The sequence below is a fragment of the Bidens hawaiensis genome, unplaced genomic scaffold, assembly GCF_021521415.1.
Source record: "Bidens hawaiensis isolate Kalapana, Puna unplaced genomic scaffold, B.hawaiensis_p1.1 tig00059832_1, whole genome shotgun sequence".
NCBI lineage: Eukaryota > Viridiplantae > Streptophyta > Magnoliopsida > Asterales > Asteraceae > Bidens > Bidens hawaiensis.
Genome location: NW_027500764.1, coordinates 59314 through 82800, shown reverse-complemented (window position 1 = coordinate 82800; position 23487 = coordinate 59314). Strand labels below are relative to the sequence as shown.

The window sequence follows — 23487 nt, the reverse complement described above, 5'->3', positions numbered from 1 at the left end:
AATAAGATTTTCTATGGGATCGCGATAATTTAAATAATAAAATAGTTTGGGTGATGTGGGAAAAGGTAATAGCTCCAATGAACGTTGGGGGTCTATTGAGGTGGGAAGTCTCTTGTCGTCTAATCTCACTCTACTTACTAAAGTGGTGGTGTAGGTATAAGTCGAAAAGTCTAGTACTTGTGGAAAAAAGTCACCTTGTCAATCCACTCAAACAAAAGAGTGTGGCATTTTTATCCGGTCAAGAAGGGCGTTAATGGCATATGAAAACAATATATCATTATGATTAACCAAGAACTTGAAAAACTGTATATTGCATTTAAGGCCTTTGCGAAACGAAAAGTAGGAGATGATGAAGAATTGGACCATTGATCGAGCCAAGTATGTCTAAAAAAGACAAAATTACAACTTTTGTCTTTCAAACATGGCTAATTTATGGATCGAGTCTTTTAGAAATTTTACTTTTAATAATTGTCCTTTAAATTATAAATGCCTTTGTTTCAGCCCTTTACACTAACGACCGTTAAATTTTTCAGTAAAATAATCACACGTGCATTGCATACGAGGGCATTTCGGCCTTTTCTACCTTTTAAGGTTATTTGTGTAACAAAATAAAAGGTGTTATTTCTACTAAGAAATTACAAGGGCTATTTATGTTAAAATAAACCATGAACACACAATAAATTGACTTGGAATTAGAAATGGAAAATGGGGATGCTTTCACATAATGAGGTTCAAGAACTATAACAATGTTTTAAAATTATATGCACATAAACGATAACAAGGTACAATGGTTTTGGAATTTGGAAAGGACACGATTTTGGGGAACATTAAGTATAGTCCATCAAACGATTAATTGAAACATAGTCGTACCACACAAATGGTTGCATACACCATTGGGTTATTAGGGTATCGATTAACTTTATCTGTTTTAGCTACAACATAATCCTAACGGTGGATTCGCTTCTCAAGCGCGAGATCAGTGTTACATTAACTGGCTATGTTTTCTACTTCAACAAATCACGCCTGGGTTATGGGATATTCAATCATAGAATTTCTTAAAGATATAAGGTGCTAAAAGAGATATACATGAACTCTTTCACGTAGATTAGAAATGCTCATAGCTACATGAAAATTTCATTGTCGTATGTATACTCTTGAAAGTTGAAATGCTCATAGCTACTTGCTATAATTCTTTTATTTGATCATTTTATAGAATCTAGAAAGCATATCGCTCAAAAACCTTTTATATAATTCATAACTAAAATAGATCTAGATTAACTTAATGTTATATCATCTAAATTATTAAATAAGTGACTAGTCAATTTAAATTTAACCATGCCCTTTTGTAGTGTTACAAGAAATATTTGTGTTAAAAGACATGTTTTTTAAAGCATCAATTGGATTAAAAGGAGAAAATAGTAAATAACTGTGTGCAATCACTACGAGTTTTCGTGGGACCTTTGTCTACATCAAAAAGATAATCCAGATTACGTCACGAGAAACCACAAAACGAAAGGCATCGTAGAAATAATTTGGCCGACCCACCATTGCTAATGTTGGTTCAATTTGTGATCCAGATCATTAACGTGTTTTCTTAATGATCAAATTATATTAATAACAATAATATATATTGTTTTTTTAATATATCCACACCCTAATATTTTTCTTCCAATGAATTTGACGTAAAAAGGTCATAGTAAATAAAGACAGTTCACTAACTAATAATCAAGAACTCTTAAATTTAGGTTATTAAAAAGGTAATATTTAAATAGTAACCAATATTCATATATGTTTCAGTATTTTCACTTAACTTAAAAAAATAAAACAGTTTATAAAATATTTATATGGGACCGAAACACCCAAGGAAAGTTTTGATGGAGAAAAAAAACTTTCATTAATGATACGCTAGCAAAAAACTTGATTAGTAATGTGTAGTTAGCTAATCAAAGTTAAAGAATGGTATGTATCATGTAACCTAATGGTATATAGGTGCATAAATGACATTTCTTTCAAGTTGTAATAGTTAAGTCCGGTTATGAACAAAATAATGTAAATTTACGAGTAAGTTTGTGTATAAATTTGAAGTAGAAATTCAACTGCTAACTGAATTAATCAAAAAATTCTTTCCGCTATCAAGTAACTATAACGTTTATAACCGAAATGATATGTTAATAATTCTACATATCAAAGTCGATTATAACTTCATTTTTTTGTTTCTTAATAACGAACTAAATATATTTTTTTTAAAACAGCCAACTAGCAAGACACTAGACTCGCCTATTTACAACAAACACAAATAAAGCACCGGCTCAAAAACACATACAAGATCACCCAAACAACATTATAACATCATTTTTGAGTCATAAAGTAAACGAAGCATGCTCTATGGATATTGTATGAATGATTAGAAATCCAGCTCATAACAAAAGAAAAGCTGCTATGGCCTCACGAGTCATGACACGTCAGCAAAGTCCAGCTCATCAATGGTACTTTCCTCAAATCTTCCATTTGGGACCATGTGGCACATAGGTTCCACGTGCTCTTGGCCCACGTGTCACACTTTTACTCCTTGAACATTATGGGCTTGCCCTATCTATTTAGGTAGCACATCAACTTGGATGTTTCCTCTTAACTTTAATATTTAAATATGATCTTAGCCTAAGTTACGTTAAAGAGTTTCGACTCTTGTGATTGTACGACTGGTGTCAAGTGACATCAGATAAGATGGTTCCTTTGAGGACGTTGGAGGATCCGAGAACCAGGAGTTATGTCATTCGGGTGAAACTCTATCGGGGTTTCAAACTGGGGTCGCCGCAAACCGATCTGCAACTACCCAGTCATAACCGTAGATTGTCGTTGTTCTAAAAAATATATTTTTATTAGATATTTGCAATGGCTTGATTAGGTTTAATAGATAGCTTTGGCTTAAAAGTCGTTTGAAATAACTTTGATTAAAAGCTCACACCATCGCTCGAATTTTTTATGAAGTTTGAGTAGAGTTCAAGTTCAAATTTTAGCTCAGTAATTGTTTTCGAGCCAAACCGACTCACCCTGCTTCATGTCTGAAATTAAACTTATACGATTACAATGTATACGTTACACGATATAAACATGTGTTGGTTATACGTGTAAACGAACCAACAAACTAATTTATTAATAATTTTCTTTTAATTTTAGATCCATCATTGTGATATTGCATTAATTAATCCATATCCACATACCAAGGGAGTAAACAAGTGAGCAGTGTGTGAGCTACTTGAGATCGGTTCGTAAAAAGCTTAAACTGATCCGAGCTTAAACATGTCTGGACCTGAACTTAAAATTAAGCATGTTTAATACACGAGCACGAGCTTGGTCCAGCTCACGAGCCTAGATAAGCTCGAGTATATATATATATGTATATATAGAGGTGCACAAATCGGGTTTTCTAAATACCCAGGTTCGAGTATAGAACCGGGTTCGGGTATGACCGGGTACGGGTATGACTGGGTATTGGTAATAATCAGGTAGGGTTCGGGTCGGGTATTGTCTCTAAAAATCATACCATATGCATCGGGTTCGGGTCGGGTATAGAACCGGGTATTCTAAAACCGGGTATTTGAATACCTTATTATCGGGTATTGAAAAAACTCTATTTACGGGTTTTTTCGGGTTTTTTTCTGGTATTTTTTTATATAGATTGGATTTTTTAAAAGTTTACACTTTTTAGAGGTATTATTCGGGTATTTTTAAGGTATTTTTCGGGTATACATTGGGTATTTGAAATACCCGGTTTCGGGTATTAGAAAACCTCGGTTCCGGGTTTGGGTATTACCGGGTACAAATCGGGTTTTCGGGTATTACCGGGTACAAATCGGGTCCGGTTCGGGTTCGGGTTTTAGTGCCAAAATGCATACCCTATCCGTACCCTACGGTAGGGTCGGGTTCGGGTATTAAAAACACGGGTATTAGAAAAACCGGTTCCGGGTATTTATTTCGGTCCGGTTCCGGGTTTGGGTTTTTTGTGCACCTCTATATATATATAGATTTTATCTAATGTATTTATAATATATTTTTATAATACTATAATAAATTTATATTTATATAATACTATAATAATGTATTTATGATATATTTATATAATACAATATTTATATCTAATGTATTTATTATATATTTATATAATACTATAATAAATTTATAATTATAATATGCGTATGCATAGATTAAATAATAGATATTTAACAAGCGGAGCCCGAGCTTTAGAAATATAGCACGAAGGGAGCTGAGCTCAAGCTCGAGCTACTTGTAACTAAAACTAGCTGAGCTTGAACCTAGTCGGGCTCGGATTGGCTCACTTACATCCCAACGTATACGTCTCATTTATATGTGTTTCATAACCAAGTAATTTAATTGAATCAATACAAAAATAGCTGGGGTTTGGGGCCCACTTAAACCCATTATTTCGCCCAACAAATATGGGCCATTGATAGCACAAAAGGCCCGAACCACCTAACCCATACAAAGAAACTAAACGATACTATCTTGCCGGGTCCGTTATATACTTATATAGTAGCACTAGACTAGACCATCAAATGTAACATAAATACATTGCTCTTGTTGGACTTAGGGGTGCAAACGAGTCGAGCCCGAGCTTGACTTCACTTGAGCTCGGCTCGTTTTGACTTGTAAGAGATCGAGCTCGGCTTGTGGGTTGTTTTCTTTATGCTCGAGCTTGTCTCGGTCACGGTTCATTTATTATATATTAAATTACTTACATACATTTTTAGTATATATTTTGAGAAACCTAAAACAAGCCTAAGATCGGCTTGAGCTCGTGTGTAGTACATTGAACGAACCAGACCTCGACTCAAGCTCAACTATACAGTGTGAAATTATTGTAATAGAAGTCCTAAAGAGTTAAAAACTTCAAAACACACCAGACTCGCTAAGGTTCAACGCTTAAACGATCTTCCTATACAAGGCCCAAACTCATAAATGATAACTAAATAAACTTTATTTGAAGCTCGAACTATTTATCAGTTCGATTTCCATTAACTCGTGAGTGACTCAGCTTGTTTGCACCCTTAATTGGACTTTGGCTAGAGGTGCACAAACCCGAAACACTAACTGGTTAGTATCTGGTCCCAAGAAAACTGGTTAGTAACTGATTCAACCCAGTGGTTAGAAACCGGTTTATAGTATTGATTTTCGAAACCATATTTTTTTTAAAGCGGTTTTTTCTGGTTAGCCAGTTCGGTTATACCCGAAACCGGTTATACCGGGTAGAGGTTTTATCACTAAAAACCAGTTAGTACCCTAACCGGTTATTAGGATAACCGGGTAGTTTACTGCATGGACCTTAACCGGTTTTGAAAATAACCGGTTTGTACACCACTAAATTGTCTTAGGCTAAAGTGCTAAACAAGCACACTATTTCAAAAGAAAGTCCTTGAAACCGAAATAAACGAAACCATATTCTCAAGACTCAAGGCCCAATAAATATGGCCCAAACCAAGTATATTCTACAATTCTGTTGAATCTATTCTATGTTCTTTCAACTATGAACCTTTCAAATAGAGATGTTCAACGAAACCGGTTCCTGGAACCGAATCGGTGGACCCGAACCGGACCCGAACCGGTTCCTACCCGTTTTTTGTAGGAACCGGACCCTATCTGATTCAACCCGATGATCCGTGACCGGTTCTTGCATTTCTGAGTGGGGGCGGGTAGGAACCGGAACCGAACCGGAACCGGTTCTGGAACCGAACCATCCGGAACCGGTTCCTAACCGGTTCTAGCCGTTGGATCGAATATAGCCGTTGGAAATCGTTTTTTTGGCCGTTTTTTGACCGTTGGGGTCAAAAATAGCCGTTTTTTGGCTCCCCCAAGCACCCCACTACTAGTATAAATATGTATTTGGAGTCATGGGTTCATCACAACACTCAAAACGCAAACCCGAACGCAAAAAAATACAAAAAAAACGCTATTACAACGTTTTGAGTTCTCTAATCTCTTGTTTTCTCTTCTTCTATATTCATATTTGTTGTTATGGCTGCCTCACAATCATCGGTTGGTCAAGGTTCCAACGCCGAACCAAGTTTCGTTCGTATTGTACCTCATAATCGTAATCAAGAGATTTGGTGCAATTGGGATTTGGTTGAATTGAGTGATGACCATTCATTGAAGGCTCGGTGCAAGTTTTGTGGGATTTATTTAAACCCACTTTCGAATTCAAATTTGAAGAAACAAATCGAAAAACCGTATTGCAAGGCATTGAAAAAGAACGTCGATTCGCAACAAACGCAAATGGATAGTGAAGGCGGAATATTTACATACCAAATTGATCGAGTTCAAGATCGTATGGCGAAGTTTGTGATTCAAGAAGCTTTGCCGTTTAGCCACTTCGACAACCCTCGCTTAACCGCCATGATTCGAGATACGCTTCAACCACAATACACTCACGTAAGTCGTCATACTCTTAAACGTTATTGTTTAAAATTGTGGAAGAAGGCCAAAGAGGTACTAATTGCATATTTTGAAAATATAAATACGGGAATAAACTTAACTAGTGATGTTTGGTCGGCTCCACATGGTCTACCCGAATCTTATCTTTGTGTCACCGCTCATTGGGTAGACCCGTCATCGTGGGAAATGATGAAATGCACCATTGCTTTCGAACTCTTTGAGTATCCACATACGGGAGATAATTTGTTTGAAATTTTAGATTATGTTATAAAAACTTATAAACTAGAAAATAAAATATTTTCAATGGCATTTGATAACGCGTCGAATAATACATCGGCGGTTGATAAATTAAAATTAAAATATACGCCGATTTGCAATGGTGTATTTTTTCACTCAAGGTGTGTTGCACATATCATTAATTTAATCGTGCAAGACGGACTTGCTTCGGATGAGGTTACATCGGTTATAAACGATTTTAGACTAATGATACATGAAGTTTTTAAGAAAAGTAAAAAAAGACAAATGGAATATAGAAAATTTTGTAAAGATACGGGAAGAAAAGCTTTGGGAGCTAATTGGGATGTACCTCATCGATGGAATTCCACTTGCATAATGTTTCAAAGTGCTTTGAAACAAAGAGAAACTTTACAAATGTTTCATTCTAGTCTTGCCGAGAATGATTTGGCAATCCCCTTTTCAAATGAGAAATGGGAAATTATCAATGACTTATCGACTTTTCTTGAAGTTTTTAAAACATCAACTACGAAACTATCGGGAACGTATTATCCGACACGTCCCTTGGTTCTTTCGGAGTTATTTTTAATCGTTAACAATCTTAAAGAATTTGAAAATAAAAGTCCAATGTTTTCAAACATCATATTACCAATGAAGTTTAAATTAAAAAAATACTTTCTTGAATTGTCACCGGTTTTCACTTGCGCCGCCGCTTTAAACCCAATGTTAAATGTTACGGGGGTTGAATGTGTGATAGACGAAATTTTTTCAGCCTTAGATATGCATGAAGTTGACCCAAACTTTTCAACAGAGGCAAAAAATGATTTTAACTTGAATTTTAAATTTATGTATGACTTTTATTTAAATAAATATGGGTCAAACATACACATGCCTATGCCGGGGGGGTCTTCATCAAGTTCAAGTGCTACTAGAGTACGAGATCCCATGATTAGCCTTATGAACACCGTTCGCAACGTAACGGCTAAAAAACAAAGGGGTAACACCCCTTCAAGCGAACTAGGAAGGTATAGTGCAAATGATTACTCTACCGGTTTATCCGAAGAGGAATATGGCACTTTTGATGTTTTGGCTTGGTGGAAGGTAAAGGAAACCGAGTTTCCGATTCTTGCCACCATGGCCCGTGATTTACTAACCGTCCAAGCTTCTACGGTAGCTTCGGAATCCGCTTTTTCTCTTAGTGGCAGGGTAATATCGGTGAGAAGAATAAGACTAAATTCGGAGTCGGTGGAGATGTGCATTTGCTTAAAGGATCACTTGGACTCAATCGATCGTATTCAACACGTAACCACTCTCGAAGATGAAACACCACTTGATGTTCGAGTGCACGACGAACAAGAAGGCATTTCTACAAGTAATTCCGAGGAAGAAGTCGCCGCTCAATAATTACGACGAACAAGAAGACTTTTCTATAAATAATATGTCAAAACTTTATATTTATAAGTTTAATGTTTTGTTAGTTTGTTTTTTAAGATTTTAAAACATGTAACCTTTTTTTTTTTGAACTTCTTAAAGTAAATAAAATGAATTTTATGTTAATTGTTTTGTTTATTTTTCATGCTATACAAATACGAATCGTAGTTTAGAATCCAAATCGCAAACGAAAATCGAAAAAAAAAAAACTAAATGCACTTGTATTGCAAATCCAATGAACAAGTTTACATTGTACAATGGTTACATATTTAACTGATGATGTTCCAACTGATGAAACTCTGCAACTGATGTGTCACTGATTCATATTTTGCATCAGTGACAACAAACTCTGCAACTGATGAATGTTCCCACTGATGAGTATTCCTCATCAGTGGCAACCTTCAGTAGTTGTCATCAGTGGCATCTTTCCCACTGATTCAACTGATGACTGTTCCCACTGATTCAACTGATGACTGTTCCCACTGATGAGTATTCCTCATCAGTGGCAGCTTTCCCACTGATGAGTATTCCTCATCAGTGGCAGTCTTCAGTAGTTGTGATCAGTGGCAACCTTCAGTAGCTGTCATCAGTGGCAACCTTCAGTAGTTATCATCAGTGGCAACCTTCATTAGTTGTCAACTTGTCATTAGTGGCAACCTTCAGTAGTTGTCTTCAGTGGCAACCTTCAGTAGTTGTCTTCAGTGGCAAACATCTTCAGTAGTTGTCCTTTCTTCATCAGTTAATTGTTTATTTTTATGTTAATTGTTTTTTTTATTTTTCATGTTATACAAATACGAATAGTAGTTTAGAATCCAAATCGCAAACGAAAAACGAAAAAAAAAATATTTTTTTTACACTGTAACCGGTTGGAACCAGTTACGGTACAGGAACCGGGTTAGGAACCGGTAAGAACCGGATAAATAGGTTAGGGGTCCGAGGGTGGGAAAACCGGTTCGGTTCCCTAACCGGTTCGAGCCTGGAACCGGTTTAAAAGGGGGTTTTGAATATAGGAACCGGTTAAGAACCGGTTCCGGTTCCTAGTCCCAAACCGTTTTGAACATGCCTACTTTCAAACGTGGATTAAGAAGATAAACAACCAACCAATCAAAAACCATTATACCTCCACGTGTCACAACAAAATCTACACTTTTAATTTTATAACAATAACAATAATAAAAACTTAACAAAACAAAAACACTCTGAATAGATTAGACTTTGTGCGGATAGCATTTGTGCAATGGCGTCGACGGTTTATGCGGCGGCTAATTCAACCTCCATGGCGGCTACTGCCGTCATGTTACCACGTATTCCGACCAGACCTACTATTACCCGTTGCTCTGTCTTGCCTTCACTCCCTGCTCGCTCGTTTTCGACTTCTGTTTTGCGGGTTTCAGGTAGTTTGTTTCTTTCAGGCATTTCGTCGAACACTTGGTGGGTGTGAAGAGTTTGGTTGAGTTAATGGTTAGGTTGTTGTTAAGAACGTGTATAGAGATTCTGGGGTTTGAGTAATATGTAATTCAAGTGGTTAACCTGAAGTAGAAATTGTTATTTGTTTGTTTGTGTCTTTCAAGCATTTCGTCGAACACTTGGTGTGTGTCAAGAGTTTGGTTGAGCTAATGGTTAGGTTGTTGTTAAGAACGTGTATAAAGGTTCTGGGTGCTTGAGTTATCCACAATTCAAGTGTTTAATAGTAAAAAAATTCGATTTGTTTGTTTGTTTCTTTCAAGCATTTTGTTGAACACTTGGTGTGTGTGAAGGTTTTGGTTGAGTTAATGGTTAGGTTGTTGATAAGAGCGAATATGGAGATTCTGGGGTTTGAGTAATCCGTAATTCAATTGTTTAACTGGAGAGTTTACTGTTAAAAATATATTTTTTGGTAGTATGTTTCTTTCAAGCATTTCGTCGAACACTTGGTGTGTGTGGGAAGATTTTGGTTAGGTTGTTGATAAGAACGTGTATAAAGGTTTTGGGTGCTTGAGGTATCCATAATTCAAGTGTTTACCCTGAAGTAGAATTGTAGAAATTTGTTATTTGTTTGTTTGTGTCTTTCAAACATTTCGTCGAACACTTGGTGTGTGTGAGGAGTTTGGTTGATTTAATGGTTAGGTTGTTGATAAGAGCGAATATGGAGATTATGGGGTTTGAGTAATCCGTAATTCAAGTGTTTAACTGGAGAGTTTACCATTAAAAAATTTGTTTTTTGGTATGTTTCTTTCTGATTTTGTCGAACACTTGGTGTGTGTGTGATGATTTTGGTTAGGTTAATGGTTAGGTTGTTGATAAGAACGTGTATAAAGATTTTTTGGGCGTGGGTTATTTATAATTCAAGTGTTTGTTTGTTTCAAGCATCTCGTTGAACACTTGGTGTGTGACTATTTTGATGCGGTAAACAATTATATTGCTGATTATAAAACATAGATAGAGTTTGTGACTTTAAGTAATACATAATTTAAGTGCACACTAATCATATTTACTCGAAATTCAATGAATTTAAGCATAGACTGATTTTTGCAGCACTGAGTTTATCTCATTTCTGTTTCATGTTTCTGTGGATACCAGGGTCAAAAAGGTCAAATCTTTTCCAGATAAAGGTTTCAGAAGACGCATCGTCCGCCCCAGATGCAAATGAGTTGTTCAATGACCTTAAAGAAAAGGTAAACATGATTCTAAAAGTCTAAAACATTTAAACGTTTTATTTTTCATATCTTAATGTTCGTTTCTTTTTTGTTTATTATTTGCAGTGGGATGCAGTTGAAAACAAGTCCACCGTCCTAATCTATGGTGGAGGTGCAATTGTTGCAGTTTGGCTATCCTCAATCGTTGTTGGTGCAATCAACTCCGTGCCGTTGGTAAGTAGTAGCATAAGTTTTAATGTTTGATATTATTGTAAAAACATATTTTAGCAACTTTAAAATCTTTTCTGATTTGTTTTTTTGTTTTTTTTTTTGGTTTCATAAAAAATTCAGCTTCCGAAGATCATGGAGTTAGTAGGACTCGGATATAGTGGATGGTTTGTCTACCGATATCTACTCTTCAAGGTAAGAAATAAAAGATTAAAAATATTGCAAGATATTTTTCTTGTAATGGTTATACGGTCCGGTCCTGACTAGGGGTGTGCAAGAAACCGAAAAATCCAAACCGAAACAAAAACCGACGGTTTGGTTTTAAGTTTTTGTAAAAACCGAACCGAACCGAATTCCTAAATTTATGTTCTTTAATATTTTATATTAAGTAATTCATAAGAATCTAAAAAATATGTAACTCAAATATTTTTGGTAAAATGTATAATAGTCTGTCATTTACAATTAATAAAACTATTTATAATTAAATTCATTTAGTTTTGCCAACTTTTTTTCGGCCTAACTTTTTCAAGATCAAATGGCAAAAACCGCAATAAACCGAAATCAAAACCAAAACCAAAACCGAAAACACCGAAACCAGTCTGTTGCGTAGAGCGTTGACCAGTCTGTTGACTGGGCCCTAGCTCTTAAGTTCACATACAGTTAGTATAGATGTCGAATGACCGATGGTGTCATGTTTTTTGTGCCACAGTCGAGCAGAAAAGAGCTAGCGACAGATATCGAGTCCATAAAGAAGAAGATTGCAGGCACTGAATAGATGGTCGTTGTTTCAGTCTATAATCCTACATTTACTTTGTTTGTTGAATTCGACTTCATGTGTTTTTTTTCCCATAAAATTTATGTACAAGAAGCATATATGGTCTTGTAATGTAGTATAGTATCTTATATGTGGAATTTGCCAAGCTTGAGTAAACCGAGTCGGTTGTATGTTGTATAAACGAGTCTGGTTCCTTTTAATGATGAATCCACAAACACATATAGCTAAACAGGTTGTGTTCTTGTCAACATGATGGCCGACGGGCTTGCAAATTAACTCGTTCGACCCGTTATATATTTACTTTGTATTAATGTTTATATGCCATAAATTCAACTATATGGATGTTTGTTTTTTTCGCTAAAGTTTGAAAGTAAACTGCTGGAATATTGTTTGTTCAAAAGGCAAACATGTAATTTGAAAGTTATAATAAGCACACACAAAAAAAAGGTTTGGTTTAAAATATTGTGTTTGTATAATATTTTGGGCGTGATCAAGTTCATATGGTTGACACGCTTTTTGGTTTCGTGGCAGTAACATGCGGCAGTTCTCGCATCAGAACATTCACAGGAACTCTAGTAAATTTTCTGTCACATGTTTAGAATACTAGACCAGTAAACTGTAAAAACCTACATAATAATGGCATGGCATTGTCACTAACATGCCAACCATGTTTATATTATCCCAAAAATAATATGAATCAAAAGTTAATATTATCCCAAACAATAAGATGAGATGATACAATAATTGATCAATGTTCAACAAAATTTTCATGAACAAAACTGAAGGTCATTTATTGAATGGGTGATGAGATCTAACAAACTAAAAGCAAACCAGCCGACACCATACGGCTGAACCTGCAAACACCAGAAGTCGATACCATGTATGAACCTGCATCAATCAAAAGAAAGACTCGTAAAGACCAAATATTGGCAAATAACAAGTTCTTGATCATCTAACACAAACTAGATATACATTTGCTGAAACAAACCAAGGCTGGAACTGGAAGTTCGTTTGTGTTCGTAAACCGTTCACAAACAAGTTCGTTTCCTTAATACACGAACAAGAACCTTCATTCGGTTAATTATTCGTGAACCGTCCGCTTGCCCGATAGAAGCAAACGAACATAAACAATGCCTTGTTCGGTTCGGTTCTATTCGTTTACAACCCTATGCAGTTCTATTAAAACCAATTTCAAAAATCCGCATATAATAAAAGCCACAAATCAATGTCATTATTAAAGAAATCCCACACTCAACAAAGAAACCGATTTCTGACCCATCCTACTTTAAAAAAACTGATTAGGGCAAAACTGGTTTGAACCCGACCCGACCCGCCCTGCAGATTCATATACCACTTCGTAGTCACATTCAACGAAACCTGTTTTGTACCAGAACTGATTTAAAAAATTCCCGAACCAGAACCAAATCGATTTGATAGGTTCGCTTAATATTCCTCCTAACCATTTAAAACCCGAACCAGTTATTTACAAACTGATTTTCATAACCCGTCGACCAACCCGACTCGTCTACAATCCAAACCAGTTTCGTCCATCTCCAAAATCAAGTTCAAGACTCCATCCATACTCAACAAAATATCAATGGCTAACAAATCATAAAGACTCATAAAGATCAAAGATTGGCTAACAACAAGTTCTTGATCATCTAACACAAACTAAATACGCATTCATAATAAACAAACCAAACGTTCAGCGAACCGTTCGTTTATGCTCGTGAACTATTCACAAACAAGTTCATTTCCTTAATAAACGAACACAAACAACTTTCGTCCCGTCCCATTCGGTTCGTTTACAACCCTATGCATTTCCATTGCGAACAAGCTCAACAATCAATATTCAAGAATGCATATACCAAATACTCCCTCCGTCCCATTTAAAATGTCCACGTTTCCTTTTTTATTTGTCCCACTACAAATGTCCACTTTCAAAATTTATTAGCCAATTTCCAGATTTACCCTTAAACACACACAACTAACATTAATAAACAATATTTATGGACCAATTTCCAAGGGCATTATTGTCATTTAGTAAACAAAAAAAAAACAATAATTTAATCTACCTTAAACTTTGTTAAACTAAGACACTTTAACCGATACGGAGGGAGTATTAACATAACATTATTACCCTAACCTTACAGCTCATCGAAGCTTGGCCTGAATCGAACTCTGCCTCTTCGCCGCCTCCTTCACCTTCTCAATATACCCTTCAATCGGCGGGGTCAACGTCGCCATAAACCTATTAACCGGAAACGGCGTCATATCCGGCACCAACGCCTTCTCCCTCAACTCATCCGGCAACGCCTGGATCGCCTCCTTCTTACACTTCAACAACGCGGTCTCCGCCGCCTGCCTCGCCCTATGCTTCCTCATTAATATCCTACTATACTCTTTAGCCAACTTCCTCCCATCCTCAATAGTCAACTCATATTTCGGTACCTTATCGCCATCGACAACGCCTAATGTTATCAAATCCAATCCTTCCGGTCCAATTAACCCTAACTTATTATTATTATTACTATCATTATTATTATTTTTTTATATTTTTTTTGAAATTTGTGATTTCTAGTTTCCGGTCTTCGGATAACAATCCCATTTTCTCACGTTCGGCTTCTCGTGCACGTTCTTTGGGGGTTAGGTGACGTACGGGTGCCTTGGCTTGCAAGCAACCGTCGATTAGTACTTCTAATTGGCTTCTTCTCGGGCCGGATTTCGAATCGGATGGATCTGGTTTCTGTTGCTGGCCTTTTTTGATGGTGATTTTGGACCGGGTTAGGGTTTTGCCGTCTTTGAGCTTGCCTTTGCCTTTGGCCGTGCCGCTGACGGTACGGCGTTGGAGGATTTGTGAGTTAGGGTTAGGGTTTGGAGTTTGGTGATGCGGTTCATGGTGGATGTGGTGGTGGTTGGATGGATGGAGTTAGGGTTTTGTGGAAGTGATGATGGGGTTGAACTTGTTAAAATGAAACTTTGGGGGTTATAAAATGAACAAGTCTCGAGCTCGGCTCATGAAATGTTTTTATAAGTCGTGTGTGTCGGGATTTCTGTTAAAAAGGAAACCTATTAGTAGGGGTGCTGTTCGGTACGGTTTTGGTTAAAACTGAACTGAAAACCAAAACTTCGGATTTTGGAGTATTTGAAAGCGCTCGGTTTCGGTTTTTGTCGTTTGATCTTGAAAATTTTACGTCAAAATTATTTTTTCAAAAGAATAATTAATTTAGGTATAAATAATTTTGTTAATGTAAAATAAGAGACTATTAAACATTTAATCAAAAATATTTGAGTTACATGTTTATTAAATATTCTTATAAATTACGTAATATATAAAAAACAAAAAACAAAAATTTAGGATTTCGGTTCGGTTCTTTCGGTTTTTGTTATATGCAAAACCGTTAGTTCGGTCTTTACAAAAACATAAACCAAACCGTCATTAGTTTTTTTACGGATCCTTTTGAAGGGAGGTGTACTTTACGGCCAGCTGATATTATTGTGTTCGGGTGGGCGGGGGGAAACACGCATGTGTGGATCTTATAGGAGTGTCTCCTTTTGTTGGGCTCATGGACCGTAGGTTTGTTGTGGGTCAGGTTGAATCGGGCAAAGTTATTAAACACGAGAAAGACTTTAGAGAATCAACATGTGTTTCTTCGTTTATTATTTATTAATTAATTTATATATTTAATTATTTATTATTATATATTTTTAGAAAAAACTTAAACGATCTAAAGCTCGGCTACACAAGACAAATTAATATATGGAGGTTCAAATGAGGTCGAGCTAAAAAGTAAATGAGAATACTTAAGGCTCGATGAGCCTAACAAGCTTCCCATTATGGCTCAATAACTAAACGAGCTTTATTTGAGGTTCAGACTCAGCTCGAGCTCTAAAAGCTCGGCCCGTTTCAAGGTTAATTATTGCACCATTAGTTGTGTTGACCGCTACTCTACAACATCCTACATGATATACAATCTAAGACAAAAAATGCTTTTTTTGTTAAGAGAAATCTCTTGTCATTCATTAATTATCACCTAAGCATTAAAATCTTCTCTAATTATTAGGGTGAAGTACCCAAAGTATCCAATAAAAAATATAAAGTGGTCTTTTAATGTTTGTGAAATAATTAAAGTAAAAAAAAGTATAGTGGTTTTTACGGTTTTTACTAAATAACTTGTAGCCCAATGGTATCAAAGTGTTTATTGATATGGAGTATCTTTCAAATTGTAAGGGTTTGTAGCAAAGCAAGAAATGCGAGACTTTTGTTGTTTCGTTTTTTTTCTTATCGGGTGGTGGGTGTAAAAAAAACCCGAACCGTAGGGTTATAACCAGATTAATCCTATGGCTTTAAACCGCCAAACATGAACAAAAGTCTAACCCGGTTTTATACTCGATCTTTGACTTACTTCAAACAGGTACCAACCCGGACCGGTTTGGAAAAAGAAAAAACTGGTTTTGTACACTCATGAAGGAATAGGCTGGACTCAAAGGCAGAATGATAAGTATGAGATTGATGGAAACAAAGATAGGCTAGTTTTATTAGAAAAAGAAGATGATAGTGGCCCGATTCGAGAGGGGCACAGTCTCCGTTTACAATGGAAAGAGTCAAAAGACAGACATAAAACTTGAATGAAAATACTGATAAATAAGCTTGCTATTTAAAACATCCAGACCCTAAATTAGTGTGGCTTGCTCCTTAATTTTCGGGATGACCATTGATTGATTTGACAGCTAGTTTACCATAATAGTTATAACCGAATCAATTAAGTCGATTTCCCATAAATAGAATCCAGCTGTCCCATATTGCGAGCTGTGACTCTATCACAGAATTTGTCCAAAAACAAGTATAGAATGTTCTTAAACATGCAACAACTTAACCATCAATACTTCTTCCAACAGGCGTTCGTAAACTGGTGAAACGATCAACTCGTCTCAACACAACTAAGTCGATCGACTTATAGTCTAGAAACCAGGTTTGGCGACTTGAATCCAGGCATGTAAACCGTCCGAATACTTAAGTTACATATACAGAATTTAGTTTGCAAAAAAGTTACTAAACCATCTAAGCCCGTTTTTGTCGGTTTGACAGGTTGCTTAATTTGGTTTACCGTTTTTCAAAACTTAGTAATTCGATCTAAATATGTAAAAACGTTCGATTGAGCTGTCATTATAAGACAGTAAATTATAAATACAGGCATATTAAGGTCCATAATACCAATTTACATTTCCTCTTTTATCTTTTCAAAGCACACAAGTTTTGATTCAGTTCTCATATCACAACATTTGAAGTTAGAAATATTAATTAACTACTATATTTTTAATGCCTGATAGTAAGCTCGGCCCGAAGATGAAGTACGCCATTGATGAAGTAAAGACTATCCTCAGCCATAAACGAGGTCCATGGGATCGCAAACAAGTTTCTGTAACCAACCGCCTTTCCACCCGTAAACGTATAATTCCCTTTATACTTGCTAATATACTCTTCTGTCGGCTTTGACCGAGCTGAAAACTCGTAGTCAACCGCAAATGTCACCGACCCTTTTTCCTGCATCCCTAAAAACAGCCCGAAACAATGAAACGAGCTTTGTTGGTCCATGTTACAATGAGCTGATAAGAAAAACCCTTGACCGCCTAAATGAAACGCTTGAGAGTAGACCCGGCCTGACGGGAACAAATTCTCGCACTCTTCGCGTTTCAGATCTAGGTATACTACACACTGCTGGCGTGGCTGTTCGAACTCCACAACCTTAACGGGGCGGTACTTGTAGGCCCGTTCGATGAACCGGCGGTTTGGGTGAGGGTTTTCATCAGCGGCTAGGGTGCGTTGTCGGTGTGGGGCCTCGGCTTTGAAGAAGAGGGCTTCAACCACTACTTTTTGTGCAAACTCGTGGTCGAAGTCGTTGCATGCCATGACTTTTCTGAGCTTTCTGCAGGTCATGTAGGGGAACCGGATGAACTGAGCTAGACGTGTGGCTAGGATCTCACGGCGTTCTTCTATTTTAGGGTACTGAAGTCTGGACCATTTGAGAACAAAATCATAAACCACATCTTCTGATGCCACTTGGAGATCATCACTTGCGAGAATTGCTTCAACTCCAGCAAGAGGTAAGTTGAGTACCTCATCTTGAAACCTGATATTATTATATCAAAATTTAAAAACCGAAAACTAATTATCCTTTTTTACAATAAATGTAATATGAAATGATCTTACTTGGTGATATCTTTGTATCGGACAGCAAGAAACTGTTTTGCTGCATCGGTCAACGGTTGAACGGCTTCCGCCATTAAAACACTAGATGGAAGATCAAGATAGAGTAGTGCGGAATCGGGCGTCATATCCAGACCTCTCAATGCACGGCTGCAATATCGCATGCAAGAAGCCACCTCAAACTTATCAGCAGCCATTAATACATCCAGCAAAGCAGGAGCAGTTGTCACGGTTAAGGTATTGCTGTACATAAAGTTGAGGAGTTCCATAAGTGCAGCTTCCTCTGTTCCAAAAAAAAGGTGAGAAATCTAAAGAATCGTTACCAGTTTTAGCCTTTTAGGTATAGAAAGCTCAAAATAAAATGAAATATGTACCTGATGCATTGATACGCAATGTTACATGTCGTTGCTCTGACTCCCTCATACCATTAGAGAAAAGCTGCATTGGAGATAAATGGAAATGAATATTGTAAATTAAAAAAATTTAATGACAGAAAAAAAGTATACTCATTCGTAAATTGGGAGTTTCACCAGGTAAAAGAATGGACTTTTTGCTGCCAAAATTGGAGAGCTAATGTGTAGAGTTTTTACTCTCACGACTGTCGAACACTCCATGCTCCAGTTTGAATCAAGGTCGTTTGCACCTTCATCTCCTGTAAAGTGGAATAGAAGAACACACTTATTTACAGAAACACAAGATAAAAAATTATTTACAGAAACAATAGGAAAAATTATCAAACCTGATGGTGGTTCTTCAATCATTGCTGCGGTCTCCTCATCCTGGTTTTCAGTGTCCAAGTCATCAGGAATGTTATCAGGCTGATTCAGAATTTGTTCCTCTGGACCAACAGCAGACATGTCTACAGCTGTGAACACCAAATGTCAAGGTCAATGAATACGTTTTTGTTCAGATTAACCAAACTATAACCATCTCAAATAAACATCAAGCAAAGCCTAAATGAGTACAGAAAAAAAATTATTTTGTGTTTCCTGTGTTCTTGTTAGTTGTTATGAGTTGAAACTCAGAAACAAATCTTGACAAGTGACAAGGCATACTTTTATGATGTTCTATCGCTCTTCAAAGATGAATAAACTCGATCAATAAATGCATGCAAAAATATTCTAAAGTTTGACTCCAATCTTCCTACACTAGTAAAGAGACATGCACCTTGTGGAAGACACTCATTCAATAAGAAACATGACTTCCACCAGAAAAGAGTCAAGTATAACCATGATTCTGCAATTAATGACCACATTACAGATCATGTCATCAGTAATTTGCCCATACGAGAACAAAAAACAGGAAATATCATATTCCCATCCCGACCCTTACCACCTGTACCAAAGCTTTTATAAATGACAAACTTTCTTAAAATCCTCCCCCTTTCTCCTCGGCCCTCCCTATGTCCAGATTACCTCAACTGTCTGTCGTATTTATTATTATGCTTTGTTTAATCTAGAAGGCTGGCCCTAAACCATACATACTCTCCCAACAGAGCTGACTAGCCCAACCATACATGAGATGATCTATTTTGTGGATTAAATAACTAGAACCCTGCTATTTATTTTATAAAAACTGTTTTAAGAATAGAACCCTAGAAAAACTAATCACTGAACGAGAGTAACCTATATACCCCTCAAGCTTTTATGCTAAAAGGTTTTTCAAAATACCAACCCTTCTCACTTCCTCCTGTTGTCCACCTAGAATATTCTTTTTCAGTCTACATAATGGCAATCAAATTGGCAGCAGCACCAAGAATCACATTCACAAGAAGCCAAAGACAGCGTAAAAGAGTAATCCTTTGTGTATAGTGATGTACACATGTACCAATTAAACTTGCTATCAACAGACTAGGAAATGACCATTGCAGTGTGTCAGATATGCCCTAAAAATCTAAAAACAACTATCTCAAAAAAACAGACATGTGCAGCATCCATACCGCACTTGTTATTAGACAGTTGCAATCTTCATATCAAGCAACAATCCCCAAATTGGATATGTTAACAAATATCAAGCCAATAGCTCAAGGAACACTCTTTAAGAAAGTAAATTGGCAATAACAAGTTCCATTACGCAAACTATACCTGTCAAGAGTCAGACTACCAAGCCAAGAGCTCAAGGAATGCTCTTTGAGAAAGTAAACCAGCAATAACAAGTTCCATTATGAAAACTATATTTGTCATACTACTTGAGTTTCAGTATAACATATCAAATTCTCTAATAATTGGAAAATAAACCTATATTCAAGTAGAAACCTAAGATAGAGAGAGAAAAGGCCAAAAAGGTACATATACAAGATATTAAGTAATGTTTTATGAGCTATGACACTGAATGTCTTGAGTTCAGTTCTCCACCAGCAACATCTTTCTATCACATCTAACTTCCATACCAAATTATACATGTGAACTTGATAACTCAATGTCTAATCACTTAATACTGTCAAAAATAAGCTTCACGATTAATAAAAGTATGCTCTGTGAGCATATCATTAAGAAAATAGCTCTAGGATTGCCCTTAAGAAAGTAAACTAGAAATAACTTGTTCCATTATGCAAACTATATTTGTTAAGACTACTTGATTTTCAGAATATCATATCAGATCCTCCAATAATTGGAAAATAAACCTGTATTCATCTAGAAACCTAACTACTTAAGATAGAGAGTTAAGAGACAGAAAAAGGTACATATACAATATATTAAGTGTCGTTTACTAATTATAACCATCTTATCAGTTCATTCATGTCAAATAACTTACCAGCAACATATTTCTCTCACATCTCACTTTTATACCATATAAACATGATAACTCAATGTCTAATCACTTAATAAATCACAAAATAAGCTTCACAGTAACTTAAAACAGACTCCTAAGACAAAAATAATCATCAAATTCTTCACATCTTACACTATTCACCTAATCTCACACATTGTATCATGAAGTTTATCTCTTAATCAACTTCAGATGCTATTTATTGCTTTAATAATAATAATAATAATAATAATAACAACTACTCACAAACAGTTCTTCAAATCAAGCACATCAACAGCACAAGCAATTAACCAACAATCAATCAATCAATAAACCTCTAATTAACATAAAATTAATAATTGGAAAAAAATATATATAAAAAACCAATTAATAAATAGTAAACGAGCCGAGCTCTAGCTTGAAAATCTACACACCAGCCGAGCTCTAGCTTCACGGTCACTTAAAACAGCTTCCTAACATAATAGCAATCATAAAATTCATCACATCTTACACTATTCCCCTAATTTCACAAAGTGTATCATGAAGTTTATCTGCTTATCAACTTCAGATGCTATTTATTGCTTTAATAATAATACTAATAATAATAATAGAACAACAACAACCAATCAATCAATAAACCTCTAATTAACATAGAACTATAATCGAAAAAAAATATAAACAATTATAAATATATAAAAAACTAATTAATAATAAATAGTAAACAAGCCGAGCTTGAGCTTGAAAATCTAACCACGAGCCAAGCTCTAGCTTTGAAAACAGAGCACCGAAAGAGCTCCGTGTAAGTTAAACGAGCCTCGAGCTCGGCTCGGCTCGTTTGCAAACAACAATCAATCAATCAATCAATTAACTTAAACAACTCATAAACACTTCTTCAAATCAAACACAACATCAACAGCAAAAGAAATTAAACAACAACAACTATAATCAATTAATCAATCAATCAATCAATAAACCTCTAATTAACATAAAATTATAATTGAAAAAAATATATAAAACAATTATAAATATATAAAAAAACTACTTAATAAACAGTAAACTAGCTGAGCTCGAGCTTGAAAATCTACTCACGGACCGAGCTCTAGCTTTGAAAATAGCTAGAGCTCAGCTCGAGCTCCGTGTAAGTTAAACGAGCTCGGCTCGGCTCGTTTGCAAACAGCAATCAATTAACCTATAAACAAACAATATACCATTCTCTCGCTTAATATCCTCTCGCCTTCGCTTCCGATTTCTCGCCCAATCAGCTAAACTAGTGCAACCTTCACCATCACCTCTACTCTCCTCATCCTCCGTAGACTCTGAAACAATCTCAATTCGAAGTATCCGATCCGAGAAGTTGCTGTCGTTGAACGCGAATCCGAAGTCGCCGTCGCCGCCGGAAGGAGTGTACTCCGATGACTCCATTATTGCTGTCCGTGGATCGAATAGATCCAGATTTGAATCACGCATGGTGTATTGATTTGAATTTGAATTGAATTTGAAACCCTAGGTTTTTTGGTTAGCTGATGAAAGTTGAAATGTGTATGTGTGTGTGTGTGAGGTCGTCAAGATAGAAGACTGTTTGTGTGTTTATTTATAGTAGGTAGTTAAATTTTTAAATTTAAAATTTATCGTGTATGTAGGTTGTTTTTTTTAACGAAATTTCGAGTATCTGCCACTTGACATGAGTTGCCGTCCACAAGAGCAAGCTCTCTGGGAAGAGACACTCTAACAGAAAACTCGTATCGCCATCAAGATTCGAACTTGAAAGGCCAACCGGCATCAAGCTCTTACCCATCATTTGGTTGGCCACTTGAGCTAGCCCAAGTGGTTTACCTTGTATGTAGTTACACTAAATAAAAAATAATATATATATTTTTCTCTTTTTTAATTAAATAGTATTTCTTTTACACATTTATCAGTATCTTTTCGCTTATGTGGCCTTTGTGATTCAAAAGTTGACTCGGTTGAGCATGTCTTCTCGGGTTGCTTAGTAGCTTTGAAGGTTTGGGAGTTTGTGAGCTCGTGGTGTAAAATTCCCCCGATCTATGCTTTTTCGGTCAGAGATTTATTGGAGATTCATGAGACCCTGGGCTGGGGTCCAGGAAAGGGACGTTTTTCATGGCATAGTGATTATCGCTTGCTGGAGACTATGGAAATATGGAAAGCCCGTAATGAGAGGATATTTGAAGACAAATAAGTAAAGATAGAGGAAGTAGTAGGTGATATTAGGTCTCTCGTTTTTTTATGGTTCAAGAACAGGTCCAAATGTAAGTCTTTAGTTTGGTCAAAGTGGTGTAATTTCAATTATATGTAATTGTCGGGCTTCTCTCCGGCTTGTGGAGAGGGGTGCTGTCTCTTTGTGACTTTGGTTTTTGTTTGTTTATAATATATATAGTTTGAAAAAAAAATAAGTATCTTTATTTTTCCAGTCTCGACTTATTTTAAAAACCATAAAAAAATTATAAAGTGTGAAGTATTTCTCCAAACTTACTAATCAACAAAAGTTTATCTATCTCCTTCACTCTCAACTACTTTATATAATGAGAACTTACTTGAAATAAAGAGAATATGTTGAAAATACTCTTATTTTTGTGTTTTTGGGATGAGTAGTTTTTTTTTTTTCAATTGGATATTTGGACCATTGAGGTTTCACGATTGTGGTTAATGTTGTTTAGATGTTGACTTTGTCATTTTTATTGTTAAAGCAATGGTATATTGTTTTTTCGGTTTGTTTACTATTTTATTAGTTTTTTCAAACGATTATAATCAACCCCGAATCATCATACAAGCCACCACACCAC

At 36.0% G+C, this 23487-nt stretch overlaps 3 protein-coding genes across 4 annotated transcripts; 1 reads left to right on the top strand and 2 right to left on the bottom strand.

The window, feature by feature from the left end:
- Positions 1 to 9298: 9298 nt before the first annotated feature.
- LOC143602782 (protein CURVATURE THYLAKOID 1A, chloroplastic-like) lies at positions 9299 to 11886 on the top strand. Its single transcript, XM_077079783.1, has 5 exons — positions 9299 to 9506; positions 10672 to 10766; positions 10854 to 10961; positions 11079 to 11150; positions 11665 to 11886. Exons 1-5 carry the CDS (start codon positions 9350 to 9352, stop codon positions 11728 to 11730), a joined length of 498 nt encoding a protein of 165 aa, XP_076935898.1. The 5' UTR covers positions 9299 to 9349; the 3' UTR covers positions 11731 to 11886.
- Positions 11887 to 13857: 1971 nt separating this feature from the next.
- On the bottom strand, positions 13858 to 14653 carry LOC143602776 (uncharacterized; the record flags this gene model as incomplete). Its single annotated transcript, XM_077079778.1, is given in 2 exon segments — positions 13858 to 14301; positions 14303 to 14653. Coding segments are annotated over 2 exon segments (768 nt in total), but the record flags the coding sequence as incomplete, so codon positions are not given.
- Positions 14654 to 16783: 2130 nt separating this feature from the next.
- On the bottom strand, positions 16784 to 22279 carry LOC143602778 (BTB/POZ domain-containing protein POB1-like). 2 transcript variants are annotated; one of them, XM_077079780.1, is made up of 7 exons: positions 21895 to 22279; positions 19106 to 19174; positions 18678 to 18803; positions 18469 to 18590; positions 18313 to 18376; positions 17942 to 18221; positions 16784 to 17861 (listed from the first exon to the last, which is right to left on the bottom strand). In XM_077079780.1, exons 1-7 carry the CDS (start codon positions 22151 to 22153, stop codon positions 17048 to 17050), a joined length of 1734 nt encoding a protein of 577 aa, XP_076935895.1. In that variant the 5' UTR covers positions 22154 to 22279; the 3' UTR covers positions 16784 to 17047. The 2 variants fall into 2 exon arrangements, with proteins under 2 accessions (XP_076935895.1, XP_076935896.1); XM_077079781.1 differs by lacking the exon at positions 19106 to 19174 and having other exon boundaries at positions 16794 to 17861; positions 21895 to 22278.
- Between the last annotated feature and the right edge of the window lie 1208 nt (positions 22280 to 23487).